The sequence below is a fragment of the Pan paniscus genome, chromosome 11, assembly GCF_029289425.2.
Source record: "Pan paniscus chromosome 11, NHGRI_mPanPan1-v2.0_pri, whole genome shotgun sequence".
Classification (NCBI taxonomy): domain Eukaryota; kingdom Metazoa; phylum Chordata; class Mammalia; order Primates; family Hominidae; genus Pan; species Pan paniscus.
In genome coordinates this window covers 84,837,865-84,858,380 of record NC_073260.2, presented here as the reverse complement: position 1 = coordinate 84,858,380, position 20,516 = coordinate 84,837,865, and the positions used below count along the sequence as shown (strand labels likewise).

The following is a 20,516-nucleotide window of genomic DNA, read 5'->3' as shown; positions in this document are numbered from 1 at the left end:
CCACAGACCAGGAAATTCCCTCCTGTGCCTGGCTCAGCAGGTCCCACGCCCATGGAGGCTTGCTCACAGCTAGTGCAGCAGTCTGAGATCAATGCTGCAGCTTGCTGGGGGAGGGGCGTCCGCCATTGCTGAGGCTTGAATGGGTGGTTTTGTGCTCACAATGTAAACAAAGAGGCCAGGAAGCTCGAACTGGGTGGAGCCCACCGTAGCTCAGCAAGGCCTACTGCCTTTCTAGATTCCACCTCTGGGCAGTGCCTACCAGAAGAAAAGGCAGCAGACAGCTTCAGCAGACCTAATTTTCCCTGTCTGACAGCTCTGAAGAGAGCAGTGGCTCTCCCAGCATGGCGTTCGAGCTCTGAGAACGGACAGACTGCCTCCTCAAGTGGGTCCCTGACCCCCATGTAGCCTGACTGGGAGACACCTCCTTGTAGGGGCTGACAGACACCTCCTACAGGTGAGTGCCCCTCTGGGATGAAGCTTCCAGAGGAAGGATCAAGCAGCAGCATTTGCTGTTCTGCAGCCTCTGCTGGTGATACCTAGGCAAACAGGGTCTGGAGTGGACCTCCAGCAAACTCCAACAGACCTGCAGCTGAGGGGCCCGACTGTTAGAAGGAAAACTAACAGAAAGGAATAGCATCAACATCAAAAAAAAGCACATCCACCTCAAAACCCCACCTGTAGGTCACCAACATCAAAGGCCAAAGGTGGATAAAACCACAAAGATGGGGAGAAACCAGAGCAGAAAAGCTGAAAAGTTCAAAAAACCAGAGCACCTCTTCTCCTCCAAAGGATTGCAGTTCCTCACTGCAAAGGAACAAAACTGGATGGAGAATGAGTTTGATGAGTTGACAGAAGTAGGCTTCAGAAAGGTTGGTAATAACAAACTTCTCTGAGCTAAAGGAGCATGTTCTAACCCATCGCAAGGTAGCTAAAAACCTTGAAAAAGGGTTAGATGAATGGCTAACTATAATAAACAGTATAAAGAAGACCTTAAATTACCTCATGGAGCTGAAAACCACAGCACGAGAACCTCGTGACGCATGCACAAGCTTCAATAGCTGATTCGATCAAGTCGAAGAAAGGATATTAGTGATTGAAGATCAAATTAATGAAATAAAGCAAGAAGACAAGATTAGAGAAAAAAGAGTGAAAAGAAACGAAGAAAGCCTCCAAGAAATATGTGACTATGTGAAAAGACCAAATCTACGTTTGATTGGTGTTCCTGAAAGTGGTGGGGAGAATGGATGCAAGTTAGAAAACAATCTTCAGGATATTATCCAGGAGAACTTCCCCTACCTAGCAAGGCAGACCAACATTCAAATTCAGGAAATACAGAGAACAACACATACATACTCCTTGAGAAGAGCAACCCCAAGACACATAATTGTCAGATTCACCAAGGTTGAAATGAAGGAAAAAATATTAAGGGCAGCCAGAGAGAAAGGTCGGGTTACCCTCAAAGGGAAGCCCATCAGACTAACAGTAGATCTCTCAGCAGAAACCCTACAAGCCAGAAGAGAGTGGGGGCTAATATTCAACATTCTTAAAGAAAAGAGTTTTCAACCCAGAATTTCATATCTAGCCAACTAAGCTTTATAAGTGAAGGAGAAATAAAATCCTTTGCAGACAAGCAAATGCTGAGAGATTTTGTCACCACCAGGCCTGCCTTACAAGAGCTCCTGAAGGAAGCACTAAACATGGAAAGGAACAACTGGTACCAGCCACTGCAAAAACATGCCAAATTGTAAAGACCATCAATGCTATGAAGAAACTGCATCAATTAACAGGCAAAATAACCAGCTAACATCATAATGACAGGATCAAATTCACACATAACAATATTAACCTTAAATGTAAATGGGCTAAATGCCCCAATTAAAAGACATAGACTGGCAAATTGGATAAAGAGTCAAGACCCATTTGTGTACTGTATTCAGGAGACCCATCTCACATGCAAAGACACAAATAGACTAAAAATAAAGGGATGGAGGAAGATCTACCAAGCAAATGGAAAGCAAAAAAAAAAAAAAAAAAAAAAAAAAAAATAGCAGGGGTTGCAATCCTAGTCTCTGATAAAACAGACTTTAAACCAACAAAGATCAAAAGAGACCAAGAAGGCCATTACATGATGGCAAAGGGATCAATTCAACAAGAAGAGCTAACTATCCTAAATATATATGCACCCAATACAGGAGTACCCAGATTCATAAAGCAAGTCCTTAGAGACCAACAAAGGGACTTAGACTCCCACACAATAATAATGGGAGACTTTAACACCCCACTGTAAATATTAGATCAATGAGACAGAAGGTTAACAAGGATATCCAGGACTTGAACTCAGCTCTGGACCAAGTGGACCTAATAGACATCTACAGAACTCTCTATCCCAAATCAACAGAATATACATTCTTTTCAGCACCTCATTGCACTTATTTTAAAATTGACCACATAATTGGAAGTAAAACACTCCTCAGCAAATGCAAAAGAGCAGAAATCACAACAAACTATCTCTCAGACCACAATGCAATCAAACTAGAACTCAGGATTAAGAAACTCACTCAAAACTGCACAACTACATGGAAACTGAACAACCTGCTTCTGAATGACTACTGGGTACATAACGGAATGAAGGCAGAGAGATAAAGACGTTCTTTGAAACCAATGAGAACAAAGACACAACGTACCAGAATCTCTGGGACACATTTAAAGCAGTGTGTAGAGGGAAATTTATAACACTAAATGCCCACAAGAGAAAGCAGGAAAGATCTAAAATCGACGCCCTAACATCACAATTAAAAGGACTAGAGAAGCAACAGCAAACAAATTGAAAAGCTAGCAGAAGGCAAGAAATAACTAAGATTAGAGCAGAACTGAAGGAGAGAGAGAGACACACAAAAAATCCCTTAAAAAAATCAATGAATCCAGGAGCTGGTTTTTTGAAAAAAATCAACAAAATAGACCACTAGCAAGACTAATAAGGAAGACATGAGAGAAGAATCAAATAGATGCAATAAAAAATGATAAAGGGGATATCACCACTGATACCACAGAAATACAAACTACCATCAGAGAATACTATAAATAGTTCTATGCAAATAAACTAGAAAATCTAGAAGAAATGGATAAATTCCTGGACACATACACCCTCCCAAGACTAAAACAGGAAGAAGTTGAATCTCTGAATAGACCAATAACAGGTTCTGAAATTGAGGCAACAATTAATGGCCTACCAACTAAAAAAAATCCAGGACCAGACGGATTCACAGCCAAATTCTACCAGAGGTACAAAGAGGAGCTGGTACCATTCCTTCTGAAACTATTCCAATCAATAGAAAAAGAGGGAATCCTCCCTAACTCATTTTATGAGGCCAGCGTCATCCTGATACTAAAGGCTGGCAGAGACACAACAATAAAAGAGAATTTTAGACCAATATCCCTGATGAACATCGATGCAATAATCCTCAATAAAATACTGGCAAACTGAATCCAGCAGCACAAGAAAAAGCTTATCCACCACAATCAAGTTGGCGTCATCCCTGGGATGCAAGGCTGGTTCAACATACGCAAATCAATAAACATAATCCATCACATAAACAGAACCAATGACAAAAACCACATGATTATCTCAATAGATGTAGAAAAGGCCTTTGACAAAATTCAACAGCCTTTCATGTTACAAACTGTCAATAAACTAGGTATTGATGGAATGTATCTCAAAATAATAAGAGCTATTTATGACACACCCACAGCCAATATCATACTGGATGGGCAAAACCTGGAAGCATTCCCTTTGAAAACTGGCACAAGACAAGGATGCCCTCTCTCACCACTCCTATTCAACAGTGTTGAAAGTTCTGGCCAGGGCAATCAGGCAAGAGAAAGAAATAGTGGGTATTCAGTTAGGAAAAGAGGAAGTCAAATTGCCCCTGTTTGCAGATGACATGATTGTATATTTAGAAAACCCCATTGTCTGAGCCCCTAATCTCTTTAAGCTGATAAGCAACTTCAGCAAAGTCTCAGGATACAAAATCAGTGTGCAAAAATCACAAGCATTCCTATACACAATTACAGACAGAGAGCCAAATCATGAGTGACCTCCCATTCACAATTGCTTCAAAGAGAATAAAATACCTAGGAATCCTACATACAAGGGTTGTGAAGGACCTCTTCAAGGAGAACTACAAACCACTGCTCAACAACATAAAAGAGGACAAAAACAAATGGAAGAACATTCCATGCTTATGGATAGGAAGAATCAATATTGTGAAAATGGCCATACTGCCCAAGGTAATTTATAGATTCAGTGCCATCCCCATCAAGCTACCGATGACTTTCTTCACAGAATTGGAAAAAACTACTCTAAAGTTCATATGGAACCAAAAAGCCCGCATAGCCAAGACAATCCTAAGCCAAAAGAACAAAGCTGGAGGCATCACGCTACCTGACTTCAAACTATACTGCAAGGCTACAGTAACTAAAACAGCATGGTAGTGGTACCAAAACAGGGATATAGACCAATGGAACAGAACAGAGGCCTCAGATATAACACCATACATCTGCAACCATCTGATCTTTGACAAACCTGACAAAAACAAGCAATGGGGAAAGGATTCCCTATTTAATAAATGGTGTTGGGAAAACTGGCTAGCCATATGTAGAAAGCTGAAACTGGATCCCTTCCTTACCCCTTATACAAAAATTAACTCACGATGGTTTAAAGACTTAAATGTAAGACCTAAAACCATAAAAACCTAGAAGAAAACCTAGTCAATACCATTGAGGACATAGGCATGGGCAAACATTTCATGACTAAAACACCAAAAGCAATGGCAACAAAAGCCAAAATTGACAAATGGGATCTAATTAAACTAAAGAGCATCTGCACAGCAAGAGAAACTGTAATCAGAATGAACAGGCAACCTACAGAATGGGAGAAAATTTTTGCAATCTACCTATCTGACAAAGGGCTAATATTCAGAATCTACAAAGAACTTAAACATATTTACAAGAAAAAACCAAACAACCCCATCAAAAAGTGGGCAAAGGATATGAACAGATACTTCTCAAAAGAAGACATTTATCCAGTCAACAGACACATGAAAAAATGCTCGTTATCACTGGTCATCAGAGAAATGCAAATCAAAACCACAATGAGATACCATCTCATACCAGTTAGAATAGCGATCATTAAAAAGTCAGGAAACAACAGATACTGGAGAGGATGTGGAGAAATAGGAACACTTACACTGTTGGTGGGAGTGTAAATTAGTTCAACCATTGTGGAAGACAGTGTGGCAATTCCTCAAGGATCTAGAACTAGAACTAGAACCCAGTGATCCCATTACTGGGTATATACTCAAAGAGTATAAATTATGCTGCTATAAAGACACATGCATACATATGTTTACTATGGCACCATTCACAATAGCAAAGACTTGGAACCAACCCATATGTCTATCAGTGATAGACTGGATTAAGAAAATGTGGCACAGGTACACCATGGAATACTATGCAGCCATAAAAAAGGATGAGTTCATGTCCTTTTCAGGGACGTGGATGAAGCTGGAAACCATCATTCTCAGCAAACTATCACAAGGACAGAAAACCAAACACTGCATGTTCTCATTCATAAGTGGGAGTTGAACAATGAGAACACATGGACACAGGGCGGGGAACATCACACTCCACGGCCTGTTGGGGGGTGGGGGGCTGTGGGAGGGATAGCATTAGGAGAAATACCTAATGTAAATGACGAGTTGATGGGTGTGGCAAACCAACATGGCAATGTATACCTATGGAACAAACCTGCACGTTGTGCACATGTAGCCTAGAACTTAAAGTATATTAAAAAAAAAAAAAAAGGATACTCATCCCATTCATGAAGCCTCCACCCTTATGACCTAATTATCTCCAAAAGGCCCTAACTTCTCATATTGTCACTTGGGGGTTAGCTTTTCAACATAAGGATTTTGGGAGGCACACGAACATTCAGACCATAGCAAAAATGTTCAGTTATTTTTATTTTATTTATTTTTTGAGACAGCGTCTTGCTCCGTCACCCAGGCTGAAGCGCAGTGGTGTGAACACAGCTCACTGCAGCATTAACCTCCCGTGCTCAAGTGGTTGTCACACCTCAATTTCCTGAGTAGCTGGGACTACGGGTGTATGCCACCATACCTAGTTAATTTTTTTATTTTTTAGAGGAGGGCTCTTGCTGTATTGCCCAGGCTGGTCTTGAACTCCTGGGCTCAAGCAGTCCTCCCACCTGGGCCTCCCAAAGTGTTGGGATTGCAGGCGTGAGTCACTGCACCCAGCCTGTTCAGTTATTTTTGAATCATCATGTTTTAGAAGGCAGTAAGTGCTTTGGAAGAAGACAAAGTAGATTCCGGCAAGGGCAATGGGTATGCTAGGGTCTGGAGGTAGTTTGCAATATTAAATAGGTTGGTTGGGATGGGTTGTATTGAAAAGGTGATACTTGAGCAATGGAAGTGGTGGAGTTAGTTATTGGGATATCTGGCAGAAGCACATTCCAGGCAAAAGAAACAGCTTATGCAAAGGCACTAAAGTGAGAGCCTGGCATGTTGGAGGAAAGCAAGGAGGCCCAGCCAGTGCATCCAGAGCAGAGTGACTGAGAAAAGTTGTAGGTAGGATATGAAGACAGGGAGGTAAGGACTGGGGGTATTCCTCTAGGGTCTTTTATGTCATTGAAATTGGCAGCCGCAGAGGGCTTTGAGCAGAGTAGTGACAAAAATCTACTTAAGGTGTTTTTTCCTTCTTCTGTCCCCCAGTGTATTAAAAGGATCACTAAGCATGTTGTGTTGAGAATAGACTGTAGGGGGCATCAGAGGTAGAAGGGAGACTAGTGACATTGTTTACTTGACCGTGGTAGATGTGGTAAAGTGATCAGATTCTGGATATATTTTAAAAGTAGAATTATCAAGACTTTCTGATGTATTGGATGTGGGACAGGAGACAAGGATGAAGCTAAGGTTTTGAATTGAGCAACTGGAGGCATAGAATTGTCTTTAACTTAGATGGGAAAGCCAGAGTAGAGCACACTTGGAAGGGAAGGTCAGATCCGTTTTGCATATGTCGAGTTGGTAATATTATTAGAGATTCAAGTGGAAATGTTGAGTAATTACAAGACTAGATGAGATCACCAAGGAAGAGACTGTAGTTAGAAGAGGACAAGAAAGGACTAAGCCCTGGGCATTCCGTTAAAGGAAACTTAGAAGTGGTCAGTGAGGTTGGGAGAAAGCAAAGTATATAGCCAAATGAAGAAAGCATTTCCAAGAAGAGGATGTGGTCAGCTGTATCAAATGCTGCTGATAGGACAAATAAGATGAGGACTGAGAATTGACAATTGGATTTAGTAACATGGGGATCATTAGTTGTTGATAAGAATGGTGTTGGTGGAGTGGGGTGGGGAAAGTCTCATTGGAATGTGTTTAAGAGAGGATTGGAAGGGAGGACTTGTTGACAGTGTGCATAAACAAGTCTTTGCTTTCAGAAGGAGAGAAATGGGACAGTAGCTGAATTGGGAGCGAGAAAGTTTTTTTCCTGAGACACAGAAATATCATGATTTTATGGTGATGAAAATGATTCAATAAAGAGGAAAGAGGAGATTATACCTAAATTTCGAGCTCAGTTTTTATCACTTTTTTTCATACATTCTCAGTTCCTCTGCCCTCTTGCTTTATGACACTTGCTTGGCAAAGCCACAAACTTGGTGAAATGCAACACTTCTGCTTCTAGGTGCCTGCACTTTCTATTACACCATATTGTAATCAACACAAGCTTTAGCAAGATTTTTCATTATGTTCTGGCTTCAGGCTTCAGTAATAAAAAGTGAACTGTAAGGGATACACTGGCCTACCTTAGGATAACAGGGTTGAGAACTGACCTTTTTCCTGGGGGACTCTTAAGCCTAGAAAGCAGAATTCTTTGAGGTTGTCTGTTTGTTTAGTGAAGATTATTTGCCAGGGGTTAGATGTTTGATACTGCTGAGCATGTTCCACAGTGGTAGGGCATGGAGATATGGAGGAGGTAAGAAGTTACTATTTGCAGTTCCAAAGTTTTAGTTAGCCCTGTTTTGTAGTCTTCCTCTGTCGTCCTTGTTTCTGAGTGCTAGGTTTCTAGTTTCCTGAGTTCTTCTTAGCATAATACCTGTTCCTTCTTCCCTCTTAGTTTTCCTTTTTGTCACTAGGTTTAAACATAACCAACCTTCCTTCTTTCCTCCCTCCCTTCTTCAGAATTCTTGTTGCTTTATTTCTTTATTTCTTTTTTTTTTGAGACAGAGTCTCGCTCTGTCACCCGGGCTGGAGTGCAGTGGTGCGATCTCAGCTCACAGCAACCTCCACCTCCCAGTTCAAGTGATTCTCCTGCCTCAGCCTCCTGAGTAGCTGGGATTACAGGCTTGCACCACCAGGCCAGGCTAATTTTTGTATTTTTGATAGAGATGGAGTTTCACCATGTTTACTAGGCTGGTCCTGAACTCCCAACCTCGGGTCATCTGCCCGCCTTGGCCTCCCAAAGTGCTGGGATTACAGGTGTGAGCTACTGTGCCCGGCCCTTTATTTTTGATAAGCTGCTATTATAAGCTCCTGTTAGAAGTTTTTTAGGCATTACACCACGTTGTCTTGATATTCTGATCATATATACACACATATATATTCATTTTTTCAAGAGATGTTTAACAGATATATACCATATATTGAATTTTTGCCATCAAATATTCTTAAATATGTTATCTTGCAGCATATCACTTTCAAGTTAAAATGCCAGAAACAATACCAATATCTATAATTATTTTAAGGAATGCTATATAATGACACATTAAGGTGTAGATTCTTTTGATTTGTAATTCTTAGAATGATAATAGCAAAAATGATGCAAAAAATCTTCAGTGTGAGATTATGATGAAGCTACATTTTACAATTGTCTTTTTCAACCATAATGAAAATGGTCTTGGTGTCTAGCTGCAGACAGATTTACTCATTCTAGAGATGCAGGCAGATTTACTCCTTCTAGCTCATTACACACAGGATACATGACTGCATAGAAGGGCATATAAAACGTGGAAATGGCCTCAGCTTCATTCTTCATCTCTTCCATTGTTATCCTCATTCAAACACCAATTACAGTAGAAAAAGCAGTGCTAAAATGCACTTCATTCACTGCAGTATTCTCCTTTTTTGCGTGATTGAAGAATAAGGCACAAAACACACACTGGCAACTGAGGCACTGACTTCACTTCCCACCTATGGACCCTCTTCAGCTCCTGGATCTGTTCACTTTGGTAACGCCAGAGGACTTGAGAGGAACCAACTTTATTTCTTTACTTTTACTGTAATCTAGTCCCAAGAGTAAGAGGAGAGAAATGCCTGTGGTTTATTTTACTGTGAACTGCAAGTTCAAATCATTTCTTATCTGTTGAAATACAGTTGGCTATGATATTAGTGCTCACCATTATTCTTTTCAACTCTATCAACTCTAGTAAAATCCACAGGGAACTTTTCATGAGATGTGCTGTTAGTGTATTAATAGTTTCTTCTGTTTGTGGCAGCAACAGTGCTTTTGAAATCACGTAAGATTTTTTTCTCCCTGTGGATATATAGTGATTTTTACTTAATTTAGAAATAGAAAAAAGTTACTTTGATTTTGTAGTTGTGTCTTAAAAAAGAGTAAAAAAAATTACAATTTAAAATTTCTCATTGACTTTAAAAACAATTCATGTAATTTTTGTACACAATTCTAAATATTTCCTTTTCTTAGTTAAGGAAAATGAAAAAAAATTATGTATGTCGTGTTGAAAAGTTCTGTTATTGAAGACAAACATCCAGAATATCTTCTACTTCATCAGAGTATCTTCCAAATGTATTAAGTTAAACAATTTGAAGTTTGCTCTTTTTGTGTGTTTGTTGTCTCTTTAAATATGACATTACTAAATATTTCATAAGTATGTGATTAACTGGTTTTTTGTTTGTTTGTTTGTTTGTTTTTTTGAGATGGAGTTTCGCTCTTGTCGCCTAGGCTGGAGTACAATGGTACGATCTTGGCTCACTGCAACCTCCACCTCCCGGGTTCAAGTGATCCTCCTGTCTCAGCCTCCTGAGTAGCTGGGATTACAGGCACCTGCCACCACACCCAGCTAATTTTTGTATTTTTAGTAGAGATGGGGTTTCACCATGTTGGCCAGGCTGGTGTCAAACTCCTGTCCTCAGGTGATCCACCTGCCTCGGCCCCCCAAAGTGCTGGGATAACAGGCGTGAGCCACCACGCCCAGCCATGATTAACTTTTTGAATTCACAGTAGTTATTCTACTGTTTGGTGATGCCAAAAAATTCTGCTACAGTAAGCATTGGTATTTAAAAGATATTTAGAGTATTTTAGGGTTAATAGTTGCAAAATAAACTTGAAGATTTATAAAAATTGTGTGAATCGAGATTTAAGGTTGTTTAAACATATATAATGTCTAAAAATGAAAACTATTGTTTGAGGGAAGATGTGCATAGAAGCTTTTACTAATTTGAAAATGTTCTTATATGGAAATAACACATATTGACTAGTATTTGACTACTGTGTGAATGGTGTATAGTAAGTGCACTAATCACAGGATGCTGTGATTGGTTTATGTATTTTAAGGAGGAGTATTAGAACAGAAAGCATAATTTGAACCGTCTCAAAAGATCTTAACATTAGGTTGCAAATGACATTATGTTAGGTTTCTGCATTTTTGTAGCTCCGGATTTTGATAAGTTTCCTGGCTGATTATAGGTATTTTAATAGTCATACATTGCATTCTGAAGTGACCCAGTAGAAGCACATAGAACTCAAATGTTCTCTTTTTGTTTCCGCTGTTATCTTGTGTTGCCCATAATGAAAACTTTCCATTGTATGGCTTCTGTGATATCTAATATATAGAAAAAAGAGTTATAAGTTTTTAATATCATTAACATTTTTCTTTTAGATTATCTGCAATTATGAAATGAAGTAACTCAAGATGAGCAAGTTAAAAGTGATACCAGAAAAAAGGTACTGTAATTCTGAATATCAGTATGCATAAGTTACAGAAATAATGTATGACAGAATTACTTGAAACTCAATACTTGACAAAGTATTATTTGTGTTTAAGTATAGTATGTTATATTTATGTAATTAAAAATGTTTATTAATGTTTAACTTTTCAGTTAAAATTGGAATCAGCAAACTATGACCACCTCCTGTTTTTGTATGGCCTGTGAGCTCAGAATGGTTTTTACTTTTTTTTTTTGAGACGGAGTTTCACTCTTGTTGCCCAGGCTAGAGTGCAGTGGCACGATCTCGGCTCACTACAACCTCTGCCTCTGGGTTCAAGTGATTCTCCTGCCTCAGCCTCTGGAGTAGCTGGGATTACAGGCACCCACCACCACACCCGGCTGATTTTTTGTACTTTTAGTAGAGACGGGGTTTCACTATGTTGTCCAGGCTGGTCTCGAACTCCTGACCTCAGGTGATCCACCCGCCTTGGCCTCCCAAAGTGCTGGGATTATAGGCGTGAACCACCATGCCCGGCCGGTTTTTACATTTTTAAATGGTTAAAAAAATAGTATTTTGTGATACATGAACATTATATGTAATTTGCATTTCAGCATCTATAAATAAAGTGTTTTTTTGGAACACTGCCATGCTAATTCATTTACATATTGTCTGTGGCCACTTTTCTATTAAAATGGTGAATTTGAGTAGTTATGACAGGGACTGCATGGCCCACAATGCCTAAAATATATACTATTTGGCCCTTTACAGAAAAAGTTTAGGCCGGGCGCAGTGGCTCACGCCTGTAATCTCAGCACTTTGGGAGGTCGAGGCGGGTGGGTCATCTGAGGTCAGGAGTTCGAGACCAGTCTGGCCAACATGGTGAAACCCTGTCTTTATAAAAAATACAAAAATTAGCCAGGTGTGGTGGCGGGCGCCTGTAGTCCCAGCTACTCTGGAGGCTGAGGCTGGAGAATCGCTTGAACCCGAGAGTCAGAGGTTGCAGTGAGCCCAGATCTCGCCACTGCACTCCAGCCTGGGCAACACAGTGAGACTCTGTCTCAAAAAAAAAAAAAAAAAGGAAGAAAAAAGATAAAGTTTAACTGATTGCTGAGTTAAAGCACACTGTATCATCTCTGTTAAAGTTCTTAAATATCAAGAAATTGTCTTAATGTTGGTTTTATTTCTTTCAGTTGAAAGACAATTCTGATTGTATATTGAAATTGTCTTGGCTATACAGCGATGAGCAAATTGTGTAACTTTGTGAAGCCTCAGTTTTCTCATCTGAACAATTATTTTAATGATAATGCTGTTATTATAAGGCTGTGAAGATTAAATGGTATTTGGCTTGGTAATTGACAGTGTATTAATACTGGTAATGAAAGTTTCTGCTTTGTAGCAATGTTCTTATGTTTACGTGTATATAACTTTACATTCATTGGTATGCTTTAAATCTGTTATATAATGAATAGTATACACACTGTTTAGATAAGATTTATTCCTTAAATTGCTAGGTTTTGCAGTTATTAACTATGTAATACATCATATCAAATTTGATTTTAGTCACGTACTTGTGTAATTTCTATAGGAAAGGAATTAGGCATTATTTGTATTTTAAAAAGGATCTTTTTAAAAAATGCCTTACTTTTTGCATCAGGTCAAACAAATAATGCTATTTCTATTGATTAGCTAAACTATCTAAAATTACCAGATCATTGTTCATAAAAATGTGAAATTACTTTTAGTTTGAAAGCCTCTGGCTCCTAAGGTCATTTTTAATTTTTTTCTCATGAAGTATATTTTATTGGATATTTGTTTTTTTTTTTTTTTTGTTGTTGTTGTAGGGTAACTAATTTGGAATCACTGCAAATAGTCTTTGTCTAAAGGAAATTATAATTTCTAGTAAAACTTGTCATACTGCTCTGTGAAGAAAGCTGAATGCAATAAGGCAAATTGAGATAGATAGAAAAGGGTCAAAGCTCCCTTCCTATAGTATGGCATATTGAGACTGTGTTAGAGAACTTACAAGAATGTCTTCTAAGGGTCTGAAAAGGGGGGAGAAATAATACTTCCAGGCTTTGTTTTGAATTTTTTTCTTTCTTCAAATTTGATGAGAGCTCACCAATTTTCACAGAAAATCTTTTGTATACTTTCATGTCTCTAGAAGCTTCTGTAGATACTGTCTTTGATTTCTTTCTTTTTTTCTTTGCCTCTTTTTGATTTATTTCTCAATTATGAAATACTTTTACCTAGCTTGGTACTAAATCTGTGAGAGTAGAAAAGAAACATGAGTATAACACTTAATACAGTGTATTGAAGAAAATGAGTGTAGAATATGTTCTAAAAAAAAGAGCCCTATTCTCTTTTTACACAAAGCCTGTAAGCTGATAAAGAATATCTGAACAAATGCAGTATGGCGACTTAACCAGTATATAGTGAAGTGTTAAATTTTGAGGTGTATAGAATTAGAAAATAAGGTACTCATAAACAGGTGTTTATTGTGTGATAGGGACTTGAAGAGTCAAGGGTGGCTTGAGGGTTGGTAGAATATTCAGAATTGCTGAATTTAAACAAAGATTCTAATTAGATAGATTAGATTGGCAGATTTAAAGACCCATGGCAGTAGGTGGCAATTTAAATCAAAGAAGCACGTCTAGTAAAATATAAGAAGCAGAAATTTTCTCTACACTTCACTCTTTACCATTATGGTCATGCCCTAAATCTTATCATTAGGAAAACTCTAATTTCAAAATACTAATTTATTCTTTTCATTCTCCAACTATAATCTGTTATCTTTCTAGCTCACTTGCTCAAATATCTGTTCTCTAAGAGTTCTACCTCACCCAGAGCTCTAATCTGTTAACTTTTGTTTTCTCTCATTCATCTCTTCCTCCTCCTCTTCTATACAACAGTATAGAATCTGTTGTCCATTATTACACGTTCTTGCTGATATCTGAGATGTCTTTACCTTGCTTTAAATTTTTCCATCACATCCAAGAGACAAAGTCCTTACCCTGGATAACCTTTATTGAGCAGCTGAATGACATTGGAGGATGAACTCATTTAGTAGGTATCACTAAAAAAATGGTGACAGTGGATATCCTTATCTTGTTTTCTGGTTGTAGGAGAAAAGCATTCTTTTACCTTTAAACATTTTGTTAACTGTGGGTTTCTTAAATGCTTTTTATCAGGTTGAAAAAATTCTCTTATATTCTAGTATGCTGAGAATTTTTTATCCAGTATGAATGTCTGATTTTGTGAAATACTTTTTCTGTCTGTTGAGATGGTTGCAAAGTTTTTCTCTTTTAGTTTATTAATAGGTGAATTATATTGAATGATGTTCAAATATTAAACCAACTTTGCATTCCTGTGATTGATCTTACTTGGTCATGATATACTGTTATTATCCTTTTCATATATTGTTGGATTTGATTTGCTAAAGGGTTGTTTAGAACTTCTGCATCTATGTTCATGAAGCATATTGTAATATTTTTATCTGGTTTTGGTATTAGGTACTAGCCACATAGAATTTTGGAATCAGGAAGTATTTCCTCCTTTTCAGTTTTTTGGAAGAGTTTGTATATAATTGGTATTATTTCTTTGTATGTTTGGTAATATTCATCAGTTAAGGCACCTTGTCTTGGAATTTTCTTTGTGACAAGTTCTTAAAGTATAAATTCGTGGCCGGGCATGGTGGCTCACGCCTGTAATCCCAGCACTTTGGGAGGCCGAGGCTGGCAGATCACCTGAGGTCAGGAGTTCAAGACCAGCCTGGCCAACATGGTGAAACCCCGTCTCTACTAAAAATATAAAAACTACGGGCGTGGTGGTGGATGCCTGTAATCCCAGCTACTCGAGAGGCTGAGGCAGGAGAATTGCTTGAACCCAGGAGACAGAGGTTGCAGTGAGCCGACACAGTGCCATTGCACTCCGGCCTCGGTGAAAGAGTGATCTGTCTCAAAAAACAAACAAACAAAAAACAATAAAGTATAAATTCACTTTCTTTATTAGATATAGATAGCACTATTCAGGTTTTTCTATTTCTTATTGAGTGAGTTTTGGTAATTTGTGTCTATGGTAGGCTGAATAATGGTCCCTTAGGAGATGTCCATGCCTTAATCCCTGGAACCAGTGAATATGTTACATTACTTGGTAAAAGGGACTGTGTAGATATAAATAAATTGAGCATCTTGATGTAGAGAGATGATCCTAGATTATCTGTGTGGGCCCAGTGTAATCATAAGGGTCTTTATTAAGGGGAAGGCAAGAGGATCAGAGTCAGTAGTAGGAGATGTGATGATGGAAGCAAAAGGTTAGGGTGATGTAAAAAAGAGGCCATGAGCCAAGGAATACAGGTGACCTCTAGAAACTGGAAAAGGCAAGGAAATGGATTCTCCCTCAGAGCCTCTAGAAAAACCATTTCTTCTTCTTTTTTTAAAATTATTATTATTTTTTATTATACTTTGAGTTCTGGGTTACATGTACAGAATGTGCAGTTTTGTTACATAAGTATACACGTGCCATGGTGGTTTGTTACACCCATCAACCCGTCACCTACATTAGGTATTTCTCCTAATGCTATCCCTCCCCTAGCCCCCCACCCCCGAACAGGCCTCAGTGTGTGATGTTCCCCTCCCTGTATCCATGATTTCTTATTGTTCAACTGCCACTTATGAGTGAGAACATGCCAAAAACCATTTCTTCTTACACCTTGGTTTTAGCCCATTGAAACTGGTTTTGGATTTCTGATCTCTAGCCTGTAATACAATAATAAGTTCATGTTGTTTTTAAGCAGTGAGGTTAGTGGTAATTGGTTACAGCAGCAGTAGGAAACAAATACTTTCCTGTGAAAATGTTAGGAAGCTAATGTCTTTCAAGGCATTTGTTCATTTCTTCTATGTTGTCCAATTTATAGGCATAAAGTTGTTGAAGTATTCTTTTATCTTTTTACTGTCTAGCATTTATAGTGACGTTACTTTTCCATTCCTAATATTGGGAATTAGTGTTTTGTTTTTTTTCTCGATCAGCCTGGTTGGAAGTTTATCAATTCTACTGATATCCTCAAAGAACAAGCTTTTGGTTTCATTGATTTTCCTATGATTTTGCATGTTTCTTTGATTTCTATTTTGATTTTTATTATTTCCTGACTTGTGCTTACTTTTGAGTTTCATGTGCTCTTTTTTTCTTATTTTTTACATTGAAAGCTAAGGTCATTGGTTTGAAAGATTTCCGTTCTACTGTGGACATTTATTGCTGTAAATTTCCCCCTAAATACTATTTTGGTGATATCCTGCTAATTCTGATATGTTGTGTTTTCATTCAGTTAGAAATACCTTCTGATTTCCCTTTTGATTTTTCTTTGATCCATGGGTTATTTAGAAGCTTGTTATTTACTTTCCAAATATTTGAGGGGTTTCTAAAGGTTTTTACTGATTTTAGTTTAGTTCCATAGTTGACTTGATTAGTATCAGCATGATGTATTTTTTCTATTCTTTTACTTTTAGCCTATTTCTATCTTTATATTTAAAGCACATTTCTTGTAGGCAACATGTATTGTGTCTGCTTTTTTTAAAAAAATATACAGTCTACCCTTCTCTGTCTTTTAATTGAGGATTTTAGATCCTATTTATTTATTTATTTATTTATTTTGAGATGGAGTCTCGCTCTGTTGTCCAGGCTGGAGTGCAGTGGCGCGATGTTGGCTCACTGCAAGCTCTGCCTCCCGGGTTTACGCCATTCTCCTGCCTCAGCCTCCCGAGTAGCTGGGATTGCAGGCGCCTGCCACCATGCCCGGCTAATTTTTTTTTTTTTTTTGTATTTTTAGTAGAGATGAGGTTTTACCGTGTTAGCCAGGATAGTCTCGATCTCCTGATGTCGTGATCCGCCCGCCTCAGCCTCCCATAGTGCTGGGATTACAGGCGTGAGCCACTGCGCCTGGCCCTAGATCTTCTATATTTAATGTGTTTAAAAATATGATCTTACTATTTCTTTTCTTTTCTTTTCTTTTTTTTTTTTGAGACAGAGTCCCACCATGTGGCCCAGGCTGGAGTGCAGTGGTGCAATCTTGGCTCACTGCAACTTCCGCTTCCCGGGTTCAAGAAATTCTCTGCCTCAGCTTCCTGAGTAGCTGGGATTACAGGTGCCTGCCACGATGCCTGGCTAGTTTTTTGTATTTTTAGTAGAGAAGGGGTTTCACCATCTTGGCAAGGCTGGTCTTGAACTCCTGAGCTTGTGATCCACCCACCTTGGCTCCCAAAGTGCTGGGATTACAGGTGTGAGCCATTGTGCCTGGCCTATTTATTTTCTATATGTCTCATTTTTTATTCTCTTCTTCCTCCTTTTCTTCCTTCTCTTAGATTAATGAATATTTCTTCCTGTTTCCATTTCATCTTCTTGTTGGCATAGCTCCTTATTAGCTAGAACTCCATTTTGCTTTAGTGATTTTTATAGGGTTTATACTATACATCTAGTATACTTATCATAGTCTATCTTTTAGTGATACATCACTTCCTACATAGTATAAAAACCTTCCATAGTCCAGGCGTGGTGGCTCACGCCTGTAATCCCAGCACTTTGGGAGGCTGAGGCGGGCGGATCACGAGGTCAGGAGATCGAGACCATCCTGGCTAACATGGTGAAACCCCATCTCTACTAAAAATACAAAAAATTAGCTGGGTGTGGTGGTGGGCACCTGTATTCCCAGCTACTCGGGAGGCTGAGGCAGGAGAATGGCGTGAACCCGGGAGGTGGAGCTTGCAGTGAGCCGAGATCATGCCACTGCACTCCAGCCTGGGCGACAGAGCGAGACTCCGTCTCAAAAAAAACCCAAAAAAACCTTCCACTTCCCCTCTCTCTAACCTTTGTGCTGTTTGTCATACGCTTACTGTTACCTATGTTATAGACCCAGCACACTACTTTTAGTTTAGTTAATTGTCTTTTAGAGAAATTTAAATAATATATATTATCATTGTCTTATCACTCATTTTCTACTTCTTTTTTTCTTTTTTAATGAACAGAGATATGTCTTGCTGTGTTGCCCAGGCTCATCTGGAACTGTTGGTTTCAAGCTGCCCTCTTGCCTCAGCTTCCCAAAGTGCTGGGATTACCGGTGTGAGCCACCACTCTTGGCTTCCTGGCTGCTTGCTTTTTTTCTGAAGATAATTCTGTTGTCATACTTATCTTAGTTCTTCTGTGTATAGCCTGTCTTTTGTTATTTGGCTGCTTTTTCCCATTTTCTTTTAAAAATCACTGATTTTGGAAGGTTTGATTATGATGTCCCTTGATGTCGGTTTTTTGTTTTTTTTTTAATGTTTCTTGTGCCTTTAGTTTATTGAGCTTCTTGGGTATGTAGCTTATCAAAATTGGAAAAATTTTGGTCATAATTTTATTACATATTTCTGTTCTTTTCTCTCTCTCTTGTCCTTCAGGAACTTCAATGAAATGTATATGTCTTTCCTTGAAATTGGTCCACAGATCACTGCCCTGTCAAATTTTTTCTCCTAATTCTTTTTTCTCTCTCTTTTATTTTGGATACTTTTTATTGCGTGTCCTCAAGTTCACTCATCTTTTTTTTCTGACACATAAAATTTGCTGTTTGTCTTATACAAAGTATATTTCATCTCAGACATTGTAGTCTGATTTGGGACTTTTTAATATTTTTTAAGTGACTAGTTTTGCACACACGTAATATAGTTACAACACCTATTTTATTATCCTTGTTTATTAATTATAATGTTTGTATCTATTCTTTGTTCATTTTGATTGTTCCCATTATAGATTGTACTTACCTGTTTCTGTGCATGCCTGGTAACTTTTGATAGGTGATTTTTACCTTCTGCTGTCCTGGACATTTTTGTATTCCTTAAATATTCTTGAGCCTTATTCTGGGATGCAGTTAAGTTACTTCAAAAAAGTGTGAATCTTTTGAGTCTTTCTTTTAATGTTTGTTAGATAGGACTGGAGCTATTCTCAGTCTATCTGACTAAATTATTCCTTACTACTGAGGTTAGACCCCTGTGTGTACTCTATCCAGTGTTCTGCTAATCATGAGATTTTTAAATTTTGATTGGTGGGATCAGACACAATTCCCTGTCCTGTGATTACCTAGCAGCATTACTTTGAATCCTTTCTGATGATGTTTTTTCCTAGTCTTGGGTAGTTTCCTTACACTCCTGAGCTGATCTATATTCAGCTGTGTATTTGAGGGAGGCTTTCTGCACATCTCTGGAGTTTTCTCTGTGCAGCTCTCTCTCCTCTGGTCATCTCTTCTTGGAATTCTAGCCACGATGGTTTCCCTGGACTCTTACCTTTATCTCCTCAACTAAAGACTGTTGGGCTGTCTGGGTTCTGCCTTCTTACATTACCTGAAACTGTCAAGGCTGTAAGCTAGGGCAAGTACTTGGTTTACCTCATTTATTTCCTGTCTTTCCATGTTGATAGGCTATAGAAGCCCAAGGCCACCTTTATTTTTCAGGTGGTAACTTAGTGGATTTATTTTATTTTTGCTTCTGTCTTATTTAACTTCTAAGCAGCAGTTGACATTTCTTTTGGATGTTGTCCCTCCTATTTGAAACTTATTTCAGTTGGTGTCTGCGGTACCATTGTCTCTTGTTTTTCTTCCCACTTCATTGGCCACTGCTTCTAAACCTACTTATGGGACTTTTTCCTCTGTAGGACCTCTAAATAGTCCTCAGGACTCAGTCCTAAACTTTTTCTCCTTTTAACCTATACAGTGTCCTTGGACAATCTCATTTGAGTCCTATTGATTTAGATGTCATCTGTAGTGGAGACCAATCCCTCTGTATCTCCATGCCTATTAAGTATTGCTACCTGGAAGTTTCATAGTCGTCTCTCACATTATGTGTTCCCCCAGATTGAGCCTTTGCAAATCTTTTCATCCTCTAGTGTTACTCTGACTCAGTGAAATGACATTCTAACCACGCAGAAGTGCAAGCCATAAATCTGGGAGTCATCCTTGACAATCTTTTCATTTAGCATTCTTCATCCAGGCTACCAGTGAATACTGTGTTTTGTATCTATCACTAAAAGTAAATCACTTGTCTGTGTATTTCTCCATGCCCATTGTTGCTACCTTGACCAGGCTTTTATCATCTGTTTCTAAGACCACTGTAATAGTCTCCTTACTTCTCTGCCTCTACTCTTGATTCCTTTATGTAATCCATTCACTTCACAAGAGCCAGGAGGCCTTTAAAAATTGTATATCTAAACTTCCAGTTTGAACATCATTGAATAATTCTGTCTTCCCCATCTCTTCCTGGAAATTATTTCAAATCCTAAAAAACTAGGAGGACTAAACAGCCTCATTCTTTGAAAATTCAGTTATTGGCAAGATTAGGAAACATTAGCTGCAGACTCAGCAATACATGTAAAGGCTGCCAAATGCAACTGGGACATTGGGCAGAAGCCACTTGGGAGGAAGTGAAGATAAGTACACATAGGGACCAGAGGGCTCAGAATAGCAGATCTCAGAAAGCTCCAGC

The 20,516-nt window shown here is 38.6% G+C and overlaps 1 protein-coding gene across 8 annotated transcripts in view; it reads left to right on the top strand.

Moving 5' to 3' along the window:
• Nucleotides 1-20,516, top strand: part of AGTPBP1 (ATP/GTP binding carboxypeptidase 1) — a 195,882-nt gene that overhangs the window by 18,532 nt on the left and 156,834 nt on the right. For 4 of the 8 annotated variants that reach the window (XM_055091987.2, XM_055091986.2, XM_008961374.6 and 1 more), the window contains exon 2: nt 10,970-11,034. The exons of the other annotated variants lie outside the window; for them this stretch is intronic. In XM_055091987.2, coding sequence (XP_054947962.1) covers nt 11,003-11,034 — 32 coding nt within the window. In that variant the 5' untranslated portion in view covers nt 10,970-11,002. The remainder of the gene's footprint in view (nt 1-10,969; nt 11,035-20,516) is intronic. 8 annotated transcript variants of the gene reach the window in all.